A 24609-nucleotide genomic window follows, 5' to 3' on the forward strand; every position below is an offset into this window, starting at 1 on the left:
GTACTGTTTAGGTCTATTCAATCTATAAACCTACCGTATTTTTCACCGTATAAGACGCACTTTTTCTTCCCCAAAACCGGGGGGGGGGGAAGTTGGTGCGTCTTATACGGCGAATACACACCTATCGCGGCGGCCGGGACCCGCGGCTAATACAGGACATCACCGATCGCGGTGATGCCCTGTATTAACCCTTCAGACATGGCGATCAAAGCTGACCGCCGCGTCTGAAGTGAAAATAACACTAACCCGGTTGTTCAGTCGGACTGTTCGGGACCGCCGCAGTGAAATCGTGGAATCCCGAACGGCTTACAGGACACCGGGAGGGACCTTACCTGCCTCCTCGGTGTCTGCTCCGTTCCGGAATCCCCTGCATGGCCGGCGCTCTCCTTCGACGTCATCACGTTGTCGCGTACGCCGTCCCGTCATCCAATAAGAGCAGCGTGCGTAGCGACGTGATGGCGGCGACGTGATGACAGCGACGGAGAGCGTGGATCCCGGGGAAGAAGAAGACGTCCGGAGCGTCGGGGACACCATGGGGACGCGGCGAAAGCGATGGAGCGACATCCAGGGCAGCAGTGACGAGCGGTGAGTATTACGACACGTGAGTATTACCTCCTATACCAGTGGTCTTCAACCTGCGGACCTCCAGATGTTGCAAAACTACAACTCCCAGCATGCCCGGACAGCCAACGGCTGTCCGGGCATGGTGGGAGTTGTAGTTTTGCAACATCTGGAGGTCCGCAGGTTGAAGATCACTGTTGGGTTCAGAATCTTTTTTTTCTAGATTTTGCACCTTTAAAATTGGGTGCATCTTATATGCTGGTGCATCCTATAGGGTGAAAAATATGGTAATAATTTTGGAAAATCAGTAACCAACATGAACCAAAACAATAAAAAATAGTATATACACTTATAGCCTACCCTTAGAAAGACCAATATTGTATAATTAGTAGGGGGCTGACCTAGGAAAATCCAACAAAGATATGGTGGTGGCAGTTCCAGGCATAGTAGCCTGCAGTATGTCATTGCATTTAGCCAGGGGGCCACAGGGACTTGTCAGATGAGCTTTGAAATGTGCATAAGTCATGCACAAGGTGTTGGTCATATACAAAACAAAAACACAGCAAACAGTCTTATTGTAATGAATAGCATCTAGTTCTTACTATAGGGTTAACTTTCTTGTGTTTGGCCGAAGCATCATGTGTTGCTTTGATGACACCCGGGAGCTTGGACATAGAGCCATACATATGGTCACAGCAACCACGCCCTTGTAAACTGCACATTAATGCCCAGTCAGTTTGCTTCTCAAGTTGCCTGTGTTCAGTCTTTTTTTATTGTGCTAGCTTCAGCATTACTCCTTACTCACTCCTTCCGGTGTACTTTTGACTCTTAGCTTTGTGACTCGACTATCCCTCCGACATCTGTTTTTGTACGGCGAGCTCTCTTGGTTTTGATTTGGCTGGTCTGACTATGCTTTCTCTGTTTGTCTGGTAATTCCATGAGTTTTGTATCTTGTGCATTGTATCTTGTGCATCTGTATAGTGTTTTTTTTTATTGTTTTGGACCCTGTTACGTCCTTACACTTACTCAGAACAGGGACCGCCGCCCAGTGGAGGATTCGTTGCTTAGGGCAGATACCCAAGTAGACAGGGAGGTGGCTGTGGGTGAGCTCAGGTCCACATTTATCCCTGCCCTATGTGACACTAGTTTATGTAGTAATAACATAATATTACATTTTAATGTGTCACAGAAACAAATAACTGAACAAAAAGAAATTGTATACCGTATTTTTTGTCAAATAAGACGCTCCGGCATATAAGACGCACCTAATTTTATAGGATAAAAATATAGAATCTAAAGATTCTGAACCAAATACAATGTAAAGTATAGGACAGTGATCTTCAACCTACGGACCTTCAGATGTTGCAAAACTACAACTCCCAGCATGCCCGGACAGCCATTGGATGATAATATGTGTTACATCCAAATAGTCCTGACTATAAAATTGAACAATCTGTCTAGTGAGGTATATGCAGCCATGTCTACATGTAACAGCCACACTATCCTGGTAAATGTTCTGGTGACTTGTAAATACATGGAAGGCTTTGTTTGCCATGTGCTGTAGTGACATAATATTCTTATACTCCTGTTATGTGAATGCATCCTATCATGGGTTGCTTACTGCATGGTTAGGGAAATCATTTCCTTCAGCACTATTATGATGATTGTTGGATATATGATGACTTCCACAGTAGCCAGTAGGCCATAGTTGTGCATATGACAACCCAATCCTGTTATGGTGGTGAGTTTTACTACTTAAGACTGAAAGGTCTGATATTTGTTTTCCCCTCCACACTTTTTCTGTTACTCTTGGGCCAATACCTTTTTGTCTGCTAATAATGTGGTTCCTCGGGGGGAATCCTGCACCACGAGGTAGCAAGGCAATGACACAAACCAGGGCTGTTTCTTTTCTTTCAAGAGCCCCATAGCAGCTACACTGTCAATCTATTTAGTAGTTATACAATTGTCTTAAAGCGCAACTGTCATGGAAATTATACCCCCCAGACTAATACCATGATAGTATAGATGATGATACGTGTAATGCAGCTGTACTTTTGGCTGCTCTTTATCAGCAGGAAAATAGTTCTATCGTGCGGTCAGCAACAGTCGGATAGGCGTGGCTGGGGATCGTAATGCCCCACCTCCGCCACGCCTATCCCCTGTAAGTGAGCGCTGGGACCACTGTGAGATTGACACACAGGTCCCCACCCCCGATGTCCATGATGTGCGGTCCGGCGTGACTCCACTGAGCCTATACATATTATGTGCACATTTATGATATACGGTGCCCGTTCTCCTGCCGGAGACGTGCTGCATGTGGTCTCCAAAAAGTGGCGTGTTCCCGACATTTTCACAAAAAAAACAACATATTTACTAAGGTTTCCACATAAAATGTGGTGGGTTTCAGCTGAGGAAAATCATACAGATCAGAGCATGTGTAAAAAAAGGAAAATGTAGGGAAAGTGGAAAATGTAGGGGAACTTTACTAAATACCGTGGAAAATTAATTGTAGGGAATTAAAACCCACAAAGAAACCTACACAACACTCTTAGTAAATGAGGGCCAATATGTATAGGCTCAGTGGAGTCACGCCGGCCCGCACATCATGGACATCGGGGGGTGGGGACCTGTGTGTCAATCACACAGTGGTCCAGCGCTCACTTACAGGGGATAGGCGTGGCAGAGGCGGGCATTACGATCCCCAGCCACGCCTATCCGACAGTTGCTGACCGCACGATAAAACTATTTTCCTGCTGATAAAGAGTGATAAACAGCAGCCAAAAGTACAGCTGCATTACACATGTCATCATCTATACTATCATGGTACAGTGGTCCCTCAAGTTACAATATTAATTGGTTCCAGGACGACCATTGTATGTTGAAACCATTGTATGTTGAGACCAGAACTCTATGGAAACCTGGTAATTGGTTCTAAAGGCGCCAAAATGTCATCCAAAAATAGGAAAAAGTGAGGATTAAAGAAGAATAAGTAGATAACTAATATAGATAAAGCAAATCCTTACATATAAAAGTAAGAAAGATCTGCTGGGAGCTGTAATCACTGTCTATGTCAGTGTTTCCCAAGCAGGAAGCCTCCAGCTGTTGCAAAACTACAACTTCCAGCATGCCCGGACAGCCAAAGGCTGTCCGGGCATGCTGGGAGTTGTAGTTTTGTAACAGCTGGGGGCACCCTGCTTGGGAAACACTGGTCTATGTAGAGGACTGTACAGTACATGCATTGTCCTAAAAAAGTAACATGGAGTCGCCCTATCCTGGTGTCCAAAGGAGCAGGTAACCCTGGTACAGTTAAAGAATAGTACAGAACATGTAATACCTTCCTGTACTGTAAGGGGGGCTACCAGACACCAGTCAGTGCATGCACTTCAGTAATACAGGGGTTTTATCAGTGAATGCCCATTCTAATTGATCAGTTCTTCCAGACATTGACATGTTTCACAGATCTGGGCTGTCTGTACATTGTATGTTGAGTCTGGTTTCAACTTACAATGGTCCAGAAAAGACCATTGTATGTTGAAACTATTGTATGTTGAGGCCATTGTAAGTTGAGGGATCACTGTATTAGTCTGGGGGGGTACAATATCCATGACAGTTGCGCTTTAATTTCCTGGCCCTGAATGCAAAATCCAATCAGGACCCTTCTACCCTCATGTGGCATTAGGGCCCAAGATGGGCTGCAATGTTTTCACTCCCAATAGCTATTTACCAAAGGAAGATATAGAATAAGGAAGGTATAGGCGAAAGGATCCTCATCAAATGTTTTGTTCAGAGGTCTTCAGCAAACCTTGGTGGGCAAAAACCTGGGCGCCACTAATACTCTATACACTAGATGAATGAACTATGAATGGAAATCAGAACCATTGTAAACAGAGTCAGCCTTTATTTGCTAATATGTGCAGGGACAATAGGAGGAAATCCATGGCAGGTGCAGTGCACCAAACAATAAGGAGTGTTTTCTTAATGTAGAAAAGGAATGAATGACACTTTGAGGACATGACAAATAAATCAGTGTTCTGCTGTTGTTGTTATTGTCATGTGTTAGTACAAGTTAATGCAACCCAAATAAGAGGCAGGACATAACACTGGTTACATTTATATAACAATCCTGTGGCGATGGCAGGATAATATTACCTATTTACCTTTTACTAAAGAAGATAAAATTTAACTTTTAATTTCGTTTTTAAATTTGGAACCAAAAAAGATATAGAAACTGTATTATAGATCAGCACCATGCATCCAGAGCATGTGTTAGGAGCAGCGCTGCTTTAATGCATACCGGTCACTCTGCTTGACAAAACACGTTGGAGGGGCTCTGCAATAAGTTTTAAAGCGTACATGTTATTTGCAGTAATGTTGTATATAATGTGAATTATAACATTGTATGCATATTTGTAATATTCACTGGTTAAAAATATATATATTTTTGGCTCTAAAATGTTGTCTTGTCCCTGCAGATATTTCTTAGATATATTTTCCTAATTATTCAGCATATTTAGCATATTGCTACCTTTGTGCTGTAATGGGTGTTAGCAGGAGATGTAGGCCAGGTCACAGTCTGCTATTCAGCCAATTGCAAAAAAGAGGTACTGTCACACTCCAAGGGGATTTATTGTCCCATGTAAAAGATACAACTTTTCACCGGCCCCACGCCGGCTTTTTCAAGCCTAATTTTTTTTATGTACAAATGAGATTCGTGGATGATATATGAAGATAATATATGGGGGCAGGATGTGAGGTCGAGATATGAGGAAGGGATATGAGGATGGGATATGAGATCAGGGTATGAGGTCGAAATATGAGGTCAGGATACGAGGACAGGATATAAATACAGAATATTAGGACAGGATATGGGGTCAGGATATGAGATGCATGTTTGCTTGTGCTGTTTGTGTTAAGTGTTTGTTAAGTTTGTTGCGTGTGATTTGTAACTTTTTTTGTGAAAGCGCAACTGTCATGAAATCTTGGTGCAATAACCTGCACACAGCCTTTGTACTGTGTGCAGGTGGTGTGTATAGCAACATTTTACCTGATATTTGCAGGCTTTCATAAAAATGCTTTTAATCAAAGTTACTGACGGTCGGATAGGCGTGGCGCGAGGTACACAATGCCCCACCGCCGCCACGTCTACCCCGTATGTTGGCACTGGGACCGCTGTGTGATTGACACACAGGTTCCAGTGCATGCACCCTTCAGCTAATCTAACGTGCGCGCCGCTGTGTGTCATCCAGCAAGCGCTCGCTTCCCCAGCTCCCGTTTGCTCCCGCAGCAGTCTTCCTCCTCAGTGCGCCTGCGCAGAGCAGCGTGCAATCAGGTTAGTTCCCGATACTAGGTGCAAAGAGGAAGTGCGCTCTCTGCACCTAGCACTGCGCAGGCGCACTGAGGAGGAAGGCGGCGGTGGGTGCGAGCGCTCGCTGGGGGGAGCAAGCGGTTGCTGGATGACACACAGCAGCGTGCATGTTAGAATAGCTGAAGGGCGCAGGCGCTGGGACCTGTATGAAATACTAGACAGGCGTGGGGGTGGGTCTAGCGGCTGCAGGGCATCGCGTAATTCCCACCACGCCTATCCGACCATCAGTGGCTTTGATTAAAAACATTTTTTGGCGTTATGAAAGCCTGCAAATATCAGGTAAAATAATTGCTATACAAACAGTGCAAAGGTTGTGTGCAGGTTATTGCACCAAGATTTGATGACAGTTGCGATTGAAGTCACAAATTCACATGTCACGTAAAGTACCTGTCACGATTCGGCAGGCTGGAGGTGGATCCTCTGTGTCAGAGAGGGTTTGGCGTGGACCGTGTCGGTGGACCGGTTCTAAGTAGCTACTGGTTTTCACCAGAGCCCGCCGCAAAGCGGGATGGTCTTGCAGCGGCGGTAGCAGCCAGGTCGTATCCACCGGCAACGGCTCAACCTCTCTGACTGCTGAGATAGGCATGGTACAAGGGATAAGGCAAGAGCAAGGTCGGACGTAGCAGAAGGTCAGGGCAGGCAGCAAGGATCGTAGTCAGGGGCAACGGCAGGAGGTCTGGAACACAGGCTAGGAACACTCAAGGAAAGGCTTTCTCTGGCACAAGGGCAACAAGATCCGGCGAGGGAGTGCAGGGGAAGTGAGGTATAAGTAGGGAGTGCACAGGTGGAAACTAATCAAGGTGATTGGGCCAGGCACCATCATTGGTGCACTGGCCCTTTAAATTGCAGAGACCCGGCGCGCGCGCGCCCTAAGGAGCGGGGCCACGCGCACAGGGACAACACAGACGGGGAACGGGTAAGGTACGGGGACCGAGATGCGCATCGCGAGCGGGCGCGTCCCGCATCGCGAATCGCATCCCGGCTGGGAGCAATATCGCAGCGCACCCGGTCAGCAGGTCTGACCGGAGCGCTGCGAATTAAAGAACGCTGCGAGCGCTTCGGGGAGGAGCGGAGACCCGGAGCGCTCAGCGTAACAGTACCCCCCCCCCCCCTTGGGTCTCCCCCTCTTCTTGGAGCCTGAGAACCTGAGGATAAGACTTTTGTCCAGGATGTTGTCCTCAGGTTCCCAAGATCTCTCCTCTGAGCACTCAACTACAAAGGGTCCAAGATAACGTGGTCCCAGATTAAAACTGGGGACACGGAAGCGGATATACTTGGTGGAGAGCCACACAAAAACAGGAGGAGTTCTTCTTTTTTCTTCGGCAAGCTTCTTCACCCGGGATGAGGCTAGTATGAGGGATTTTAGAGTCTTTTTCCAGATGGTGGCGAAGCCCCGGGAAACCACATCAACAGCGGGCACACAAGAAGGCGTGGGGGTGGGGAGGGAGGGAAGAGGGTCAAGCTTGGCACGGGGCAGAGTGTTAACAGGACGGGGGCTGTGAGGAGGAGACACAGCATAGTCCAGATAGGCCTTGGGGAGACCAGGTAAAGGGGGAGACACAGAGGTTTGACTGACGGGACTGGGAGCAGACGTGAGGCATTTTCTGTGGCAAGAAGCACCCCAGCTCATGATCTCCCCGGTGGTCCAGACAAGGGTAGAGGAGTGGCGTTGGAGCCATGGCAGACCGAGGAGGACTTCAGAGGAGCATTTGGGCAAAACAAAAAGTTCCATGCTCAAGAGCAGGGGTTCTGTGCGGTAACGCACAGTGCAGTATAGAAGTAAATCTTCTTTCTTTCTGCGGCGAGTCCTCTGTTCAGGGGTCAGGCGAGACCGATCCACTTGCATAGCCTCCTCGGCGGGAGGCACAGGGGTGGATTGCAAAGGATACTGTGAGAGAGGTGCTCCGAGCGGTGTGGCACATGGCAGGGCCTTCCCAGGCAGGAGACCACGGCAGAGTCTAGAGTCCCCATCAAATTTGTCCGGCAGGGACAAGCAGGGGTTAGGAGCGGCCGGTCGCTGCGGAGGAGTTGCAGGAGACGGCGGAGGAGATGGTTGTTGCTGTTGCAGCTGCTGTGTCTGTGACTGAAGTTGCTGTATCTGCGGCAGCAGCTGCTGTATCTGTGACTGAAGTTGCTGTGTCACGGTGGTCAAGTATGCCAGCTGGTGATTTCGTTGGGTGATCATTAGGGATTGCTGGGCAATCACCGTGGAAATGTCGGCAAGACTTGACAGCGGCACCTCAGCGGAATCCATGGCCGGATCTACTGTCACGATTCGGCAGGCTGGAGGTGGATCCTCTGTGTCAGAGAGGGTTTGGCGTGGACCGTGTCGGTGGACCGGTTCTAAGTAGCTACTGGTTTTCACCAGAGCCCGCCGCAAAGCGGGATGGTCTTGCAGCGGCGGTAGCAGCCAGGTCGTATCCACCGGCAACGGCTCAACCTCTCTGACTGCTGAGATAGGCATGGTACAAGGGATAAGGTAAGAGCAAGGTCGGACGTAGCAGAAGGTCAGGGCAGGCAGCAAGGATCGTAGTCAGGGGCAACGGCAGGAGGTCTGGAACACAGGCTAGGAACACTCAAGGAAAGGCTTTCTCTGGCACAAGGGCAACAAGATCCGGCGAGGGAGTGCAGGGGAAGTGAGGTATAAGTAGGGAGTGCAAAGGTGGAAACGAATCAAGGTGATTGGGCCAGGCACCATCATTGGTGCACTGGCCCTTTAAATTGCAGAGACCCGGCGCGCGCGCGCCCTAAGGAGCGGGGCCACGCGCACAGGGACAACACAGACGGGGAACGGGTCAGGTATGGGGACCGAGATGCGCATCGCGAGCGGGCGCGTCCCGCATCGCGAATCGCATCCCGGCTGGGAGCAATATCGCAGCGCACCCGGTCAGCAGGTCTGACCGGAGCGCTGCGAATTAAAGAACGCTGCGAGCGCTTCGGGGAGGAGCGGAGACCCGGAGCGCTCAGCGTAACAGTACCAGGCCGATTTCTTTTTCCCAAGTATGTTACATTTGTTGCATGTGGCGAGTGTGTGTGTGCTTGGACCTAGTTCAGTCATTTGCAAGTATAACTAAATTTTATTGAACATTAAAGTGTACTTTAACCCTTTAAGGATCACGGGTTTTTCCGTTTTTGGACTTTCATTTTTTTATTATCACCTTCTAAAAATCATAACGCTTTCAATTTTGCATCTACAGGCTCATATCAGGGCTTATTTTTTGTGCCACCAATTGTACTTTGTAATGACATCAATCATTTCACCCAAAAATTTACGGCGAACCAAGAAAAAAAATATTTGTGGGGCAAATTTGGAAAAAAACACTATTTTCAAATTTTTGGGGGATTCCGATCATACCCAGTGCACTTTTCAGTAAAAATGACACCGTATCTTTATTCTGTACATCCAAATGGTTACAATGATTTCATTGTTACCATGATTGTATTGATCGGACTTTTTGATCATTTTTATACATTTATTTAGGGTATACAAAGTAACCAAAAATATGCAATTTTCAACTTTGGAATTTTTTTACGTTTACGCCATTGACCGTGCGGTTTATTTAACCTTATATTTTTATAGTTTGGAAATTTATACATGGGGCGATACAATATATGTTTATTTTTATTATGTCTATATATTTTTATACAGAATTTTTTTTTTTTTTTTACACTTTTAGTCCGCTTAGGGGACTTTTAGGAGGAATCATTTGATTCCTCATACAGATCAATGTGATTCCATAGAACCACATTGATCTGTGTGCTCTGCGCTCGATTGATAAAGCCTGGTCCTACCAGGCTTTATCATTCACAGTGCAGTAGCTGACACAGGAGCAGAGGTAAGCTCTCCAGCTACCTCAGCAGTGGATCGCCCCCACGATCGCGCTGCATGGGGGCGATCCATCCCACTGGACCACCAGGGAGCAGTTAAAAGGTAACTTAAGATTCCGCTGTCAGCTTTGACAGTGGCGATCTAAAGGGTTTATAGCTGGCTGCAGCGTTCACTGCATGTCGGTTATTAATGCCGGCCTTCAGCTACAAGAATCAGCTGGGGGCCGGCCGGTATGATGCGGGCTCGAGTCGGGAGCTTGCTCCATACTGCGTATACACGACCAAGGATGTGTGTATACACGTCCTTGGTCGTTAACCAGTTAAAGTGTACTTTAATACACTTTAATGTTCAATACTTTAGTACTTTAATACTTTTGATATAATTTAAAACTAAATTTGATCCCATTATTACAGATGTTTGATGTAAAATTCTATAGAATTGAAACTTTGTTTACTGCAGTCTTGTGTATAGGAGATTTTTCTCCATGCTGGAAAAAACAGGTATATTAATACCAGGATTAACTCGAAGCATTTCTTAGGAAATCATTTATTTACAATTGATGTTTAAGCACCTGCTGCTATTATGTTATAAAATGGCTTAATTGCTCCCCCTAATGGTGTGTTCAGCAAACACAGTGTACGAGAGGGAAGGAAGCAAACTTTGCAAGAATAGCAAATGTATTCACTTTATAAGAAACAAGCAGTCGTAAAGTCATAAGTGCACACAACATACTGTTGCTCATGTTCAGTAGCACAACATACTCCATTCCACCTATCATGGGAACAAAATGTAGAGTATTCAGTCTAATGTCACAAACCACGGACAAGCAAGAAAATAAAAAGCCTCAAAACATCAATGTTAAAGCACAATTGACTTTCTATTAAATGAGTAAAACTGAAGAATGCATCTGGCCAGGTCAATGCCAGCAGTGGCAACACATCCAGGGAAATCTCCCTCATTATTCTTGGATTGAGAGTTCAGCAACAAAGCAGACTAAAGAAAATGGTTGACAATATGGTGGACCAGCACACCTTTACCAGCTGATATGTCAAACTTAAAGGGGTACTTCACCCCTAGACATCTTATCCCCTATCCAAAAGGATAAGGGATAAGATGTCAGATCGCCGGGGTGCCGCTGCTGGGGATCCCCTGGACCTACCATGCAGCACCCACCTGTAGCGGCTTCCGGAACTGCTGGAGGTCCTCAGGCTGAGTCCATCTCGACCACCGGGATGGAAGATCATGACGTCACGACTCCGCCCCGTGCGATGTCACACTCCGCCCCTCAATGCAAGTCTATGGGAGGGGGCGTGACAGCTGCATAGACTTGCATTGAGGGGCGGGGTGTGACATCACATGGGGGCGGAGTTGTGATGTCACGATCTTCCAGTGTCTTCTGCGCAAAGAATGAACATGTTCTTTCTTTGTGCGGAACAATTTCAGCAGCAGAATTGTCCGCCGCTGAAATTCCGCAGTGTGAACAGGTCTCGCGGAAACCCATTCACACTGATTTTTATGTTCACAGCACGTAATTCCGTTCATGGAGTTCCGCTCACGGAATTCCGTGGGAATTACGTAGTGTGAACATACCCTAAACCTATTTTGTAAATCCTGTTACACCTTTTAAACCATGAACTGGTGCTTCCTTTTAATTATTGCGCCTTTCTGGCATCACCAACAACCCGCTAACATCTTCCCTCCTTTTGTACAAGTGACACAATCTACAAGCTGCCATTTTGGTTGTGAATGTGTTTATGTATTTGTACTTGTATATGTATTTATAATAGTATTTGCACCTCAATTGAAGCAATATATGTAAACACCTAATTATTCTAAACCTAAATAAAATTAAATCTATGAATTTAACAATCACATATACAAAACTGGTATGTATACAGCAATTCTGTAAATGAAACCACACAACCCTGTGTATTATGTCTCCTATGTGTGTGTCTGAGAGTGACAGCTGGTAAAGGGTGTAGGGAATGGTTTCTGCCATCAAAGTGCACCACTGAAATGGGAGGTCGGTGACATTTGAAGAAGTCATGCAGGAGCTTGGAAGAGGTGAGCCAGTGTAGAGTCCAGAGGAGAGTGGTTGCAGCAATACTCTGTGCACTGTCCATGGAGGAAAGATTCTGTATTACTAATCTCAAGGTTGAAAGAGACGCTGCTAGTGGACATAAAAAGGTGTTCAGAATTGCCTTTAGAATATGCTGGTAGTTGCACTTTTCCTAAAAGCTTGTGAGCCACAGATTGCATGCCACTATGAACCAAATCTCCTAGCATACCCTTATTGTGGACGTGGATACTATTGAATCCAGGTTCTGTGTATTAGTTGCTTTGTTTCCCATTTGGAATCAATTCCATTGATGGACTTTAGGCACCCCAGTATGCTGATGTTTAACACTCCCTTACTATGAGTGTAAAAAAAAAATGAAGTAATAATAAACAATCTGACACCTTTAAGGGGCGCATTAAAAACCACACAATGGGAGAACATCCAATTCATCATAATGAACACGGTTAAATAAATATGTCCTAATGCAAACTGCACAATGTTATAGAGAAACCAGTCAGAGGAGAGTCCCATAGTGGCTGCTTTAAAGATGTAAGTATACTGAGCCACTAGAAATACATTGTACAAGTATATATATTTGGCAACACACAATTGAGTAATATATGGAGAATATCCACATGCATTATGTGAGGCTAATGGGTGCTTCAACAATGCAACTGGTAACAAAAGAGAGAGCCCTGATCACAGCGGCAGGGCAGAGGAGTGTGCACACTGAAATAGACAGCATCACCCGGCCCTTTTGTGAGTGGAAAATCTGCCCACACACTATGATAGATCCCTAGTCTAGAACCATACCCATGACATGTTAAATCAGGACTCAATGCTAAGGTAAAAATCAACAGCAGAATGACATAATATGTCACCAGCCCAAACTATTAGTACAATGAATATATTGAAATAAAGGTGTGTGATCAAAAGTGACAGATGTATGAATGAAAAGACCTCATGTGCAGCATGTGTATAAGTGAGAGTGTGCGTAAAGAATGGGAATGACATGCAAAGTGTGTAAGGGTGCGCATGAAATACATGTGGAAAATAAAATTGTATTTGAGAAGTAGTTCATAATCGGACAATATGCAAACAATTGACGTGTTCCGAAAATATAACACAACACAGTGTGAATAACCACATATAATGAATTATGATGAATATCCGGAATGCCCCAAAAAATATGGAAGATGGAATCATGAAAAGGCCCTCGCCATGCTGGATAAAGAGACAAGTGAAACATGTAGCAAAGCAGATCATTTGAAAAAAATCTATCAAATAATGCATTGGTAAGCATGTTAGCTATCAAATAAGTATTCATGCAGAGACTCCGGTCCTCTAAACCCCACTTACATATTAAAACCAAACCCAAAATATATAAGATAGAAAACCCAGCAATGAACCTACACAAAACAAGATAAACTAGTATTTTTATTTAGTCCCAAAGGTGTTGTTTCCTTAAATATCACTATCCACGTCTTTACCGCCAAGTTGTTTCATGATGTTACCTGCACTGAGTCCAAGATGCACCTGATCAATCCCCCTGAACATGAGTTGTCACCACTGAGCATTATGCGCCACCCTGAAATGACGTGGAATAGGTTTGAGTTTTTGTATTCGTTTCTGTTTTCAACTCCCTTGATGTCATGCCCCTGTATATAAGTACACATGTACAAGTGGCATAGTACACCACTGTATATAAGACCCCTGTAGGTAGGACCCCCCTGTAAGTAGTTTTTTTCTCTTTATAGGACCTCCTGTAGGTAAAAGATGCAACAGCTTGTGGTGCCAGGGGTGTGCAAGGAATACCTGATCACTTTGTGATGCCAGGGCACAAGGTTGGAAACAGCTTCTCCTGGGCCAGACACGGGGAGTAAAGAAAGACACCGTTGTGTTACGGATAACTGCCTTTTACTGAGCAGGGTGAAGATCTTATTACACTACAACAGTATGGTAAAGAGTGGAGAGGATGCAGTGTAACCCCTTGGAAGCCCTGTTGCCTTGCTGGGACTTATGGTGCTTTTTCACCCAATAGATTAATACTGACGTGATTTGAGACTGAAGATTGTTCCAGGTCACTAGGGCTCTGACAGGGTCCTGTGACTTTCTCCGTCAGGGCTTGAATTCCCACTGTCCAGGGGATCCTTTGTAGAATGGCTGGATAAGACTTGAAATGAGATTTGTTCTGGACTTCCCTCAGAGCTTCTCCACATAGGACTCACACCTTTACTACACTTGTGCTCTGCATACAGCTCTAGGCTGGACTGAATTGGGGCAACTCCTTCCCCACTACTCTATATACCTAGCAATTTAGGTGTTCCCATTGGGCATACAGGGTCACATGGGCTTGCACTGCTCCACTCTTAAAGGTATAACACATATAGATAACATATAATACAGTACTTATGGAAATATATTAGACATCTGATAAAGTGTTGGAACATAATAACAATAATAACCAGTCCTTTAGGCGGGGGCAACACATGTGCGTCAGGTCTGCCCGAGGAAGTCCGAAGGCCACAGGACAGGCTTTAGTGCTGGGACACCACAAGCTGTCCTAGCATGTCCAGACGTCATATTCCCCACCAGACTACTGCGGCACCCCTGGTGGATTCTTGTGGCACTACAGTTGGGAACCACTGGCAGGCTGGACAATATGATGTTGTGGATCTTATACAGCCGGCAGGCCAGAGGTTCCCCCACCCCCTAATATTAGAATGCTTAAAATAAATTACTCATTGATGCAAACAATTGTGGGGATCTCTTTTATGTAGACATATTGATATCCATTGCTTATGCCATATAGGTTATTGTGACTAAAGAGGTTTGCCCAACTGGGAAAGTCATCTTGGGAACATGGACCCAAGTTTCTTTTTAGAATGGAGTGGCACGTCGCACATGTGCATCACCACTCCACTCTATTGGGGGTAGCAGGGACAGCAGAATACTTTATTTGGTTATCTCTAGCAGCTCCCATGGAGAATTAATAGAGAGGTGGTGCATTCACAACCTGTCTCCAGTGGGAGACTCCGGTCTCCATTTTTGACATCCTGGGGGGCCACAGCAGTTGGAACCCACAATGAGATAGTTTGCATCTTGGGAAAACTAATAGCTTTGCAACTAGGGAAAACCCCTTTAAGACAAGTAATCTGCCTTTTTAACTGTTTTCATTTGAATCCTAATATCTACCTCAGATGCAATGTATCTGTATTTTTTATGCATTAATAAAGGTGTCAGATCGTAAATACAGTGGTTCCTCATGTCACAATATGAATTGGTTCTAGGACGACCATTGTATGTTGAAACCATGTTGAGACCATAACTCTATGGAAATCTGATAATTGGTTCTGAAGCCACCAAAATGCCACCTTAAATGCCACCTAGCACAGGTAAAGAGTAGAAAAGAACATTTAGTACCACCCTGTACTGTAAGGGGCACTACCAGACAGCCAGTCAGTGCATGCACTTCAGTAATACAGGGCTTTTACCATTGGAATATACATTCTGATTGGTCGGTTCTTCCAGCCATTGACACGTTTCGCAGATCTGGACTGTCCGTAGCATTGTATGGTGAGTCTGGTTTCAAATTACAATGGTCTAGAAAATACCTTTGTATGATAGAAAATATTGTATGTTGAGGCCATTGTATGTTGAGGAATCACTGTATATGACTCCAATTTTTTCTGTGTTGAGATACTGTAAGGTTTAACCTAGATTTATTGGTTAGAAACATAGATATGGACAGATAGATTTATCTAAACCTGTCCAGAGGAAAAGTTGCTGAGTTGCCCATAGCGACCAATCAGATCACTTCTTTCATTTTTTTTTAAAAAAAGACCTGTGAAAAATGAAAGAAGCGATCTGATTGGTTGCTATGGGCGACTCAGCAACTTTTCCTCTGGACAGGTCTTGATAAATCTCCCCCATATTGTCTATATTATGGCATCGGTCCAGTAGGATGTCTGTGTATCATTGTAGAAATGTTTAATGTAATAGCTTATGTGAGGCTGCCCTTAAAATACTCCATTTTATATCAAGTAATTGTTAGATTTAAATTTGTTAAGGTTAAAGATAACAGTTAAAATTGCAATTTTTAAGGTATTTTTCTTTCAACATGTGTCAGGATAATATAAAACTTGTTTTATACGGCTGTTCTTTGTTTAATGAAAACATCTCAAGAATGCACAATTTCTTATCAAAAATCTTATTGAAAGTTGAAGAGGCAATCAGGTATTTCAACATACGATACGTCTGCCAACTTGAAATCCTCATAAACTGCTGGAGACCTATTTCTAAAACAACTTTCTAATATTGTAAAGTAGTGCAGACACAGAACAAATATGTTTTTGCTGACTCTGTATAAGCTTTGCACAATGTATGACATCAGACTGCTTTATCAGCATTGAGTGGTGCTGAAGGGCTATTGAAAGGGTCTTATTATTAAAGGTGACTGTTTTGAAGTTGTAGCCTTGGAGCACAGAAAGAGGAAATTGACAGAATGTTAAATGGTATTTGACAAATCTCAGCAAGACTGCTTTAGATGCGCCACCTGCCGCTCCTTTCTAACAAGAGACTTTGGTCCCCATTCTCGAGATCACTTTCCCAGATGGAAAAACCTGCATATACACAATAACCTATATACCAGCCTTAGTTAATAGTTCCCCTTCTATAACCAAACAGGGAAGATCCATATATATATATGCACACCACTTATATATTGCATTCGATATTTCTTGGTGACCTATGCCATTATTATATCATTATTCATACTATGTCTACTTCTTAGCACATGTAATAATAAGTTATTCACTAATTTCAAATTTTTTAGTGGTACACCACAACTAATGTTCATTTAAACGACAAACCTCATATTATATTATGTACTTGATAGAACTTGTATTTTACCTGATATCTTTATCCTTCAGTACTCCAGTACTGAGGCACAGCATTACCACCATAAACTAGAAATAAACAAACAAAAGCCACCCATAAATCTCCTGCCTTTGTAGCGCCAGTGACATAGCCGTGGTCATGTGCCATACATTCAATCAGTGACCGCAGTGAAGAGAATGGAATGTATGGGTGATTAAGGTTTTTTCCCTCTGTTTCTAACATCACTAAATTATATATATATATATATATATATATATATATATATATATATATATATTTTTTTTTTTTTTTTTTTCTTTTTAAAGGCAGTGGATATTGTTATTTACACATGACCAGAAATCCTCTTTTAATTTTGAAAGTATGTTAGCATTCTTTTGCCAAAAAAGAAATGAGAAGAGTGGATATTATCTAGTTTAAGATTATATTTAAATTTTACGAGCCTGACTAGAATTTCATCAGCCCCAGTATTTGTTTTCATTCTTTGTCTTCTATTTATCTGATTGTTCCATGCTTTCTAGCATGCAGAGACAGCACATGCAGCGGGAAAATTCTTAGCTGAAGAAGAGGAGTGTGCCGGTCTTGTGAGAGGGAGTGCCCTGTCCAGTCATGTAATGATATCACTGAGGTATGTGACAGGGGAAGAGGAGGAGGAAATAGAGGTAAGTAATATATTAAAGTTTTGGATCAAGGTCACACCAGCTTACGCCAATACCTTTATGGGGGCATTTGAGTCCGAACACATTTGGAATTACCCCATCTTAATGACTCACATCATGACATATTGGTGCTATATAGATGACCTTTTTTTCATTTGGAGAGGCCATTCAGATACCTTTTCTATACTTCTTACTCAGCTCCATCACAATACATGGGGTTTGAAATTCACCCTAGAACACAGCACAGTCAGCATCAACTTTTTGAATATCTGCATCTCCCATAATGAAAAGTCATTCACCACCTCCACCTTTTTCAAAAAGTTGACACTAATAGTTACTTGGACTTTCACAGTGCCCATTTTAAGAAGTGTATAACCAATATTCCATATTCACAATACAAAAGAATACTTAAGAACTGAACTAATCAATCCACATTCAAACTGCAATCCCAGGTCATTCGAGACCGATTTAGACAGAAACACTATCCAGAAAAAACTTCTGAACAATGCCTATAATCGTGGAAAAATACAAAAGCAAACTGATTGCCTAAATAGCTGAAAAGAATCGGGTCTCTACTACAAACTTCTCTACCAATTTCATTTCTACATACAGTACCAGCTCACAAACAATAAAAAGAATTATTGAAAATCACTGGCATATCCTTAAGGAAGATTCCTACCTGAAAAAATCCTTCCCGAGTGTCCGAGACTGACCTACCGGAGAGCTCCATCACAAAAAATGCTGCTTGCTCCCAGTCAGATTAGAAAACAAAAAAAAGAAGAAAAAAACGTCCAGCCACATGTACTCGGCAAACCACTCCAAAAAGGCAGTTACTGTACAAATGCTTTAAATCCAGATGTCTCTGCTACAATCAGATCACACACGGACAAGCAAAATTTTCTCCCGTACCACTGGGGAACAATTCCCTATTAAACATCGCCTCACGTGCTAAAGCAGTTATGTCATATATCTCATTCAATGTACCGTATGTTCACTGCAATATATAGGCCATACCACCCAATCTTTACATCTGCGATTGAACCAACACTGTCTCAATATAAGGAAAAAATTCCTTTTACATGGTTTATCTATACAATGTGCTTTCTTTCATCCAGAACACCCAAGTCCAATACGCATCATTCCTATTGATTTTGTTTCGGAGGATGCTAACAATAGATTTGAACAGTTAAAACATTTGAAAACATACTGGATCTATAAGATGTCCACAATTTCCCTGAAAGGACTTAACAAAATAAGTGAAGTAATCATTTAAACTGTATATCTCTGCAGTGATACCATCATAACCACTTCACCAATAATAATGCAATATTTATCTATAATGGATACAGCATAAGGCAATTACTCATGTTCAGAGTTATTTCTAAATCCAGCATTAACTCTGTTCACTGTCGGAATTGAATATTACACTCTTCGCTCCGCCCACTCAGTTTTAGCTCCTCCCATTGGCCGAATCAAACAATGCAAATGCTGCCAGTCCATCTATTTTGGCTTTTGGGAAGAACATCAGAGCCATAGTTCATCATTCTAGCCCTTAGATGACAGTTTTTTTTAGTTCTGCAAGCATGTGCATTTTTATACCTGATGAGACACTTTGCTTTTTTACATAATGTTGATTAACATACTTTTTATGTTTGCACTGTTTATATAATCCCTCCTTTTAACCCTGTTGAGTATTTTATTCTCTTATTTCTAATTTGGATTTTAATTACCCTGTTATCCGATTGCTGTCCGGTGTCATGACCCAGAACCATTTCTGTTCTCTATGCATATATGTACCAGTCTTACTAGTATTTGCATACCTGATGAAGAACCCAGTCTGGGTGCGAAACGTCCTATGATAGCATTGTTTTATGTATTTTAAACAATAAACCACTTTTCACTTTCCATTACGGCTGTTCATTCCTGCTGGTCCAGCGCTCCGCAAGATGTCCCTGATTGCTGAACCTTGATGTCCGTCTCTCTGAAGTTTGGGATCAAGCAGATATAACCCTTAACCCCTTAAGGACCCAGCTGAAATATACCTTAAGGACCCGGTCATTTTTTGAACATCTGACCACTGTCATTTCAAGCATTAATAACTCTGGGATGCTTTTACCTTTCATTCTGATTCCGAGATTGTTTTTTTGTGACATATTCTACTTTATTAAAAAAGTAGCCAACCCCTCTAGGCTAGCATCAGTTGCCTGATACAATGATGTAATGGTAAAAATGATGACTGGATCGTGCTTCAATTATAATAATGAAAGTGCAAATTTATTACACAATATAAAATACATAAAAGATATTTTGTAAACAGTAAATCCTCGAAACACAAGGGCCCTTGTGTGCTTTATACACGGCCCTTTCCTCAGTAGGCTTGCAAGCCTAATGAGGAAAGGGCCGTGTATAAAGCACATGTGAGCCCTGAAACGCGTCTAGGTAAAAGAATATTTTACATCACCGCTACCTGACTGTTCAATGGTGAACTCCGATCCAGTTCTGCTAAGCAGTACACCACTCCCGGGACCATCTTCCAGGCAGCATTGCCCAGTGCCTGTGACGTCACCCACCATCGAGTTACTCAGAAGTCCACACCTGCTTCATTGCTTCATCGTGTGGTTACCATCTGCAGCGAAACATCAGCAAGCGGCTACCATTACAGCTGGTCTGTGGCAGGCAGACTGCCGCGAGGACGCATGCCAGCGTCTGGTACCACCTAACTGTGCGGATCCCACATTTCAACTCAAGGTGACCTTTTATCGGGATGTATTGCAGACTGGTAACTATAATTTATCTATTCCACGTTTAGCATTTGGAATCTATACCATTTACGGGACTTGACGTACCTTACGTATAACATTTGGAATCCATACCTTTTAAGGGACTTAAATTTGATGAAAATTTTGCATTTTTTTTTTACTTTGAAGCTCTCTGCTTATAAGGAAAATGGATATTCCAAATAAATTATACATTGATCCACATATACAATATGTCTAATTTATGTTTGCATCATAAAGTTGACATGTTTTTACTTTTGGAAGACATAAGAGGGCTTTAAAGTTCAGCAGCAGTTTTCCAATTTTTCACAAAATTTTCAAAATCTGAATTTTTCAGGGACCAGTTCAGTTTTGAAGTGGATTTGAAGGGCCTTCATATTAGAAATACCCCACAAATGACCCAATTATAAAAACTTCACCCCTCAAAGTATCAAAAATTACATTCATTAAGTGTGTTAACCCTTTAGGTGTTTCACAGGAATAGCAGCAAAGTGAAGGAGAAAATTTAAAATCTTCATTTTTTACACTCGCATGTTCTTGTAGACCCAGTTTTTGAATTTTTACAAGTGGTTATAGGAGAAAAAGCCCCCTAAAATTTTTAACCCAATTTCTCTCGAGTAAGGAAATACCTCATATGTGTATGTCAAGTGTTCGGCGGACGCAGTAGAGGGCTCAGAAGGAAAGGAGCAACAATGGGATTTTGGAGAGTGAATTTTGCTGAAATAATTTTTGGGGGGCTTGTCACATTTAGAAAGCCCCTATGGTGCCAGAACAGCAGAAAACCCCACATGGCATTCCATTCTGGAAACTACACCCCTCAAGGCACGTAACAAGGGGTCCAGTTAGCCTTAACGCCCCACTGGTGTTTGACAACTTTTCGTTAAAATTAGACATGTGCAGAAGAAAAATTTTCTTTTTTTTTCGTTTCGTTTTTTATAAAATTTTCGGTTCAGTGATATTTTCAGTTTTGATTTTCAGATACATTCGGTATTCGGGTGTCCAGGTTTCATTTTTTTTCAGATACATTCGGTATTCAGGTGTCCGGTGGGTTAATTTTTTCGGATACATTCGGTATTCGGGTGTCCGGGGCTCATTTTTTTCAGATACATTCGGTATTCGGGTGTCTGGGTTTGATTTTTTTCAGATACATTCGTATTCGGGTGGGTTTGATTTTTCGTATACATTCGGTATTCGGGTACATTCGGGTAAATCTTTTTTAAGCAGGGGACCATTATCGGGAGTGTGTGCAGGAAAAGAGGGCAGCCGCAGAGATCGGAACATTGGAAGACAGGTAAGATAATATCATTTTATGTGATTTATATTAATACATAATGTAATGTTGAATGAATGAATGAGTAAATGAATGAGTAAATGAATAAATGAATGAATGCTGTATGAATGATTGATGTGTTTGATTGTCGGGTGATTTATGTATAACATGATGTTATACATAAATCACCCGACAATCAAACGCATCGATCAAACTGTTGCAAAACTATAACACCCACCCAGCATGCGGCATGCTGGGAGTTGTAGTTTTGCAACAGCTGGAGGCACACTTTGTCAAACACACGCATTTGCGCAATGCTTTTTAATTCATTTTCAAATTCCGCTGGCTTTTGTCAGAAATGGGTTACCAGGTCAATGACATGCATAGTAATTGCCGTGGGAACATTTTTCATTCATAAAACCGCAGACTTAAAGGAGTACTCTAGTGCAGAGTATTCCTGCTCTGTCCTGCCCGGGCTGCAAAATAAATGAAAATGAATCATCACTCACCTTCCTGGGTTCCCGCGGAGCGTCATTACAGCTGATCGATCGGTCCTCCGGTCCATCCTCGTCATACTTCCGGGTGTAACGAAGCGTCACATGGCGCTCAGCCTATCCCCGGCAGAGGCTGAACATCGCGGCAGCCGGGGATAGGCTGAGCGCCATGTGACGCTTCGTTACATCCGGAAGTATGACGAGGATGGACCGGAGGACCGATCAGCTGTAGTGGTGCTCCGCGGGAACCAAGGGAGGTGAGTGATGATTCATTTTCATTTATTTTGCAGCCCGGGCAGGACGGAGCAGGAATACTCTAGACTAGAGTACTCCTTTAATTGGATAATTGCAGTGTAGAATGTTTGGTGTCCTAAGCGTTCTACACGGCAATTATCCAATTAAGCCTGCAGTTGTTATGATTCGGCTAGCTGGATGTGGATCCTCTGTGCCAGCGAAGGATTGGCGTGGACTGTGTCGGTGGACCGGTTCTAGGGTTGCTACTGGTATTCACTAGAGCCCGCCGCAAAGCGGGATGGTCTTGCTGCGGCGGTAGCAACCAGGTCGTATCCACCGGCAACGGCTCAACCTCGCTGACTGCTGAGAAGGCGTGGGACAGAAGGACTAGGCAGAAGCAAGGTCAGACGTGGCAGAAGGTCGGGGCAGGCGGCAAGGTTCGTAGTCAATAGTAATAGCAGGAGGTCAGGAACACAGTAATGGTAAACACAGTAGTAGCTTTCTCTAGGCACTAAGGCAACAAGATCCGGCAAGGAAGTGCAGGGGAAGGGAGGTAATATAGCCAGGGAGCAGGTGGAAGCTAATTAGGCTGATTGGGCCAGGCACCAATCATTGGTGCACTGGCCCTTTAAATCTCAGAGAGCTGGCGCGCGCGCGCCCTAGAGAGCGGAGCCGCGCACACCAGAACATGACAGCCGGGGACCGGGACAGGTGAGTGACTTGGGATGCGATTCGCTAGCGGGCGCGTCCCGCTATACAAGTCGCATCCCCGCAGGCAATGTCAGTGCAGCGCTCCCGGTCAGCGGGTCTGCAGGGAGAGAAACGCCGCGAGCGCTTCGGGGAGGAGCAGGGACCTGGAGCGCTTGGCGTAACAGTACCCCCCCCCTTAGGTCTCCCCCTCTTTTTGTCAGGATGTTGCTCCACATGGGACGAGGACATTGGGAGCGATTGTAGAGTCTCCTTCTGGGGGACAGTGAAGTCCTGGGTATGCTCATGAACGGCAGACAGTTCAGAAGGAGTGGGAATGGGGAGGGGGGGGCAGAGGGTGAGGCTTGGCACGGGGCAGAGTGTTACCAGGACGGGGGCTATGAGGAGGCACGGCACAGTCCTGATAAACCTTGGGGAGACCAGGCACAGGAGGAGACACTGAGGCCCGACAGACGGGGCTGGGAGCAGACATGAGGCATTTCTTGCGGCAAGCAGGACCCCAATTCTTGATTTCCCCGGTGGTCCAGTCCAAGGTGGGAGAATGAAGCTGGAGCCATGGAAGACCGAGGAGGACTTCAGAGGTGCAGTTGGGCAGAACCAAAAATTCAATTTTCTCGTGATGCAGTCCAATGTTTATAAGCAGGGGCTCTGTGCGGTAACACACAGTGCAGTGCAACTTCACTCCGTTGACCGAGGAAATATAAAGCGGCTTGACGAGACGGGTCACCGGGATGCAGTACCTATCAAGCAAAGAGGCCAGAATAAAATTTCCAGAAGAACCAGAGTACACGACGGCCACGGCTGAGAAGGAGGAGTTGGCAGAAGGAGAAATCCGCAGGGGCACAGTGAGACATGGAGAAGCAGAGTTTGTACCAAGAGACGCCAGACCCACGTGAGCAGGGTGCGAGCGTGCGTTTTCCAGACTTGGAGGACGGATAGGGCAATCCACCAAGAAATGTTCGGTACTAGCGCAGTACAGACATAGCTTTTTATCCCTACGGCGAGACCTCTCTTCAAGGGTCAGGCGAGACCGATCCACTTGCATAGCCTCCTCGGCGGGAGGCACAGGGGTAGATTACAGAGGATACTGTGAGAGAGGTGCCCAGAGATCAAGGTCTTTTTCCTGGCGGAGCTCCTGGTGTCTCTCAGAAAAACGCATGTCAATGCAGGTGGCCAAATGGATAAGTTCTTGCAGGTTGGCAGGAATCTCTCATGCGGCCAGCACATCCTTGATGTTACTGGATAGGCCTTTTTTAAAGGTCGCGCAGAGAGCCTCGTTATTCCAAGATAATTCGGAAGCGAGAATACGAAATCGGATGGCGTACGCGCCTACTGAAGAATTACCCTGGACCAGGTTCAGCAGGGCAGTCTCGGCAGAAGAAGCTCGGGCTGGTTCCACGAAGACACTACGGACTTCAGCGAAGAAGGACTGGACTGTGGCTGTGGCAGGATCATTGCGGTCCCAGAGCGGTGTGGCCCAACACAAGGCCTTTCCAGAAAGAAGGCTCACTACGAACGCCACCTTAGACCGTTCTGTAGGAAATTGGTCCGACAACATCTCCACATGTTAGGAACATTGTGACAGGAAACCACGGCAGCGTCTAGAGTCCCCATCAAATTTGTCCGGCAGGGACAAGCGGAGGTTAGGAGCGGCCGCTCGCTGCGGAGGAGGTGCAGGAGCCAGCGGAGGAGATGGTTGTTGCTGTTGCAGTTGCTGTAACTGTGACTGAAGTTGCTGTAGCTGTGACTGAAGTTGC

At 44.4% G+C, this 24609-nt stretch overlaps 1 protein-coding gene across 1 annotated transcript in view; it reads left to right on the plus strand.

The window, feature by feature from the left end:
* The first annotated feature begins 6184 nt into the window (after positions 1–6184).
* The window catches only part of LOC130293215 (uncharacterized), a 172029-nt gene continuing 153604 nt past the window's right edge, over positions 6185–24609 (plus strand). The window contains exons 1-2 of the mRNA XM_056541717.1: positions 6185–6205; positions 17232–17372. Of these exons, the coding sequence (XP_056397692.1) occupies positions 6185–6205; positions 17232–17372 (162 nt within the window). The remainder of the gene's footprint in view (positions 6206–17231; positions 17373–24609) is intronic.

This window comes from Hyla sarda, chromosome 10 (genome assembly GCF_029499605.1).
Source record: "Hyla sarda isolate aHylSar1 chromosome 10, aHylSar1.hap1, whole genome shotgun sequence".
In the NCBI taxonomy this organism is placed as follows: Eukaryota; Metazoa; Chordata; class Amphibia; order Anura; family Hylidae; genus Hyla; species Hyla sarda.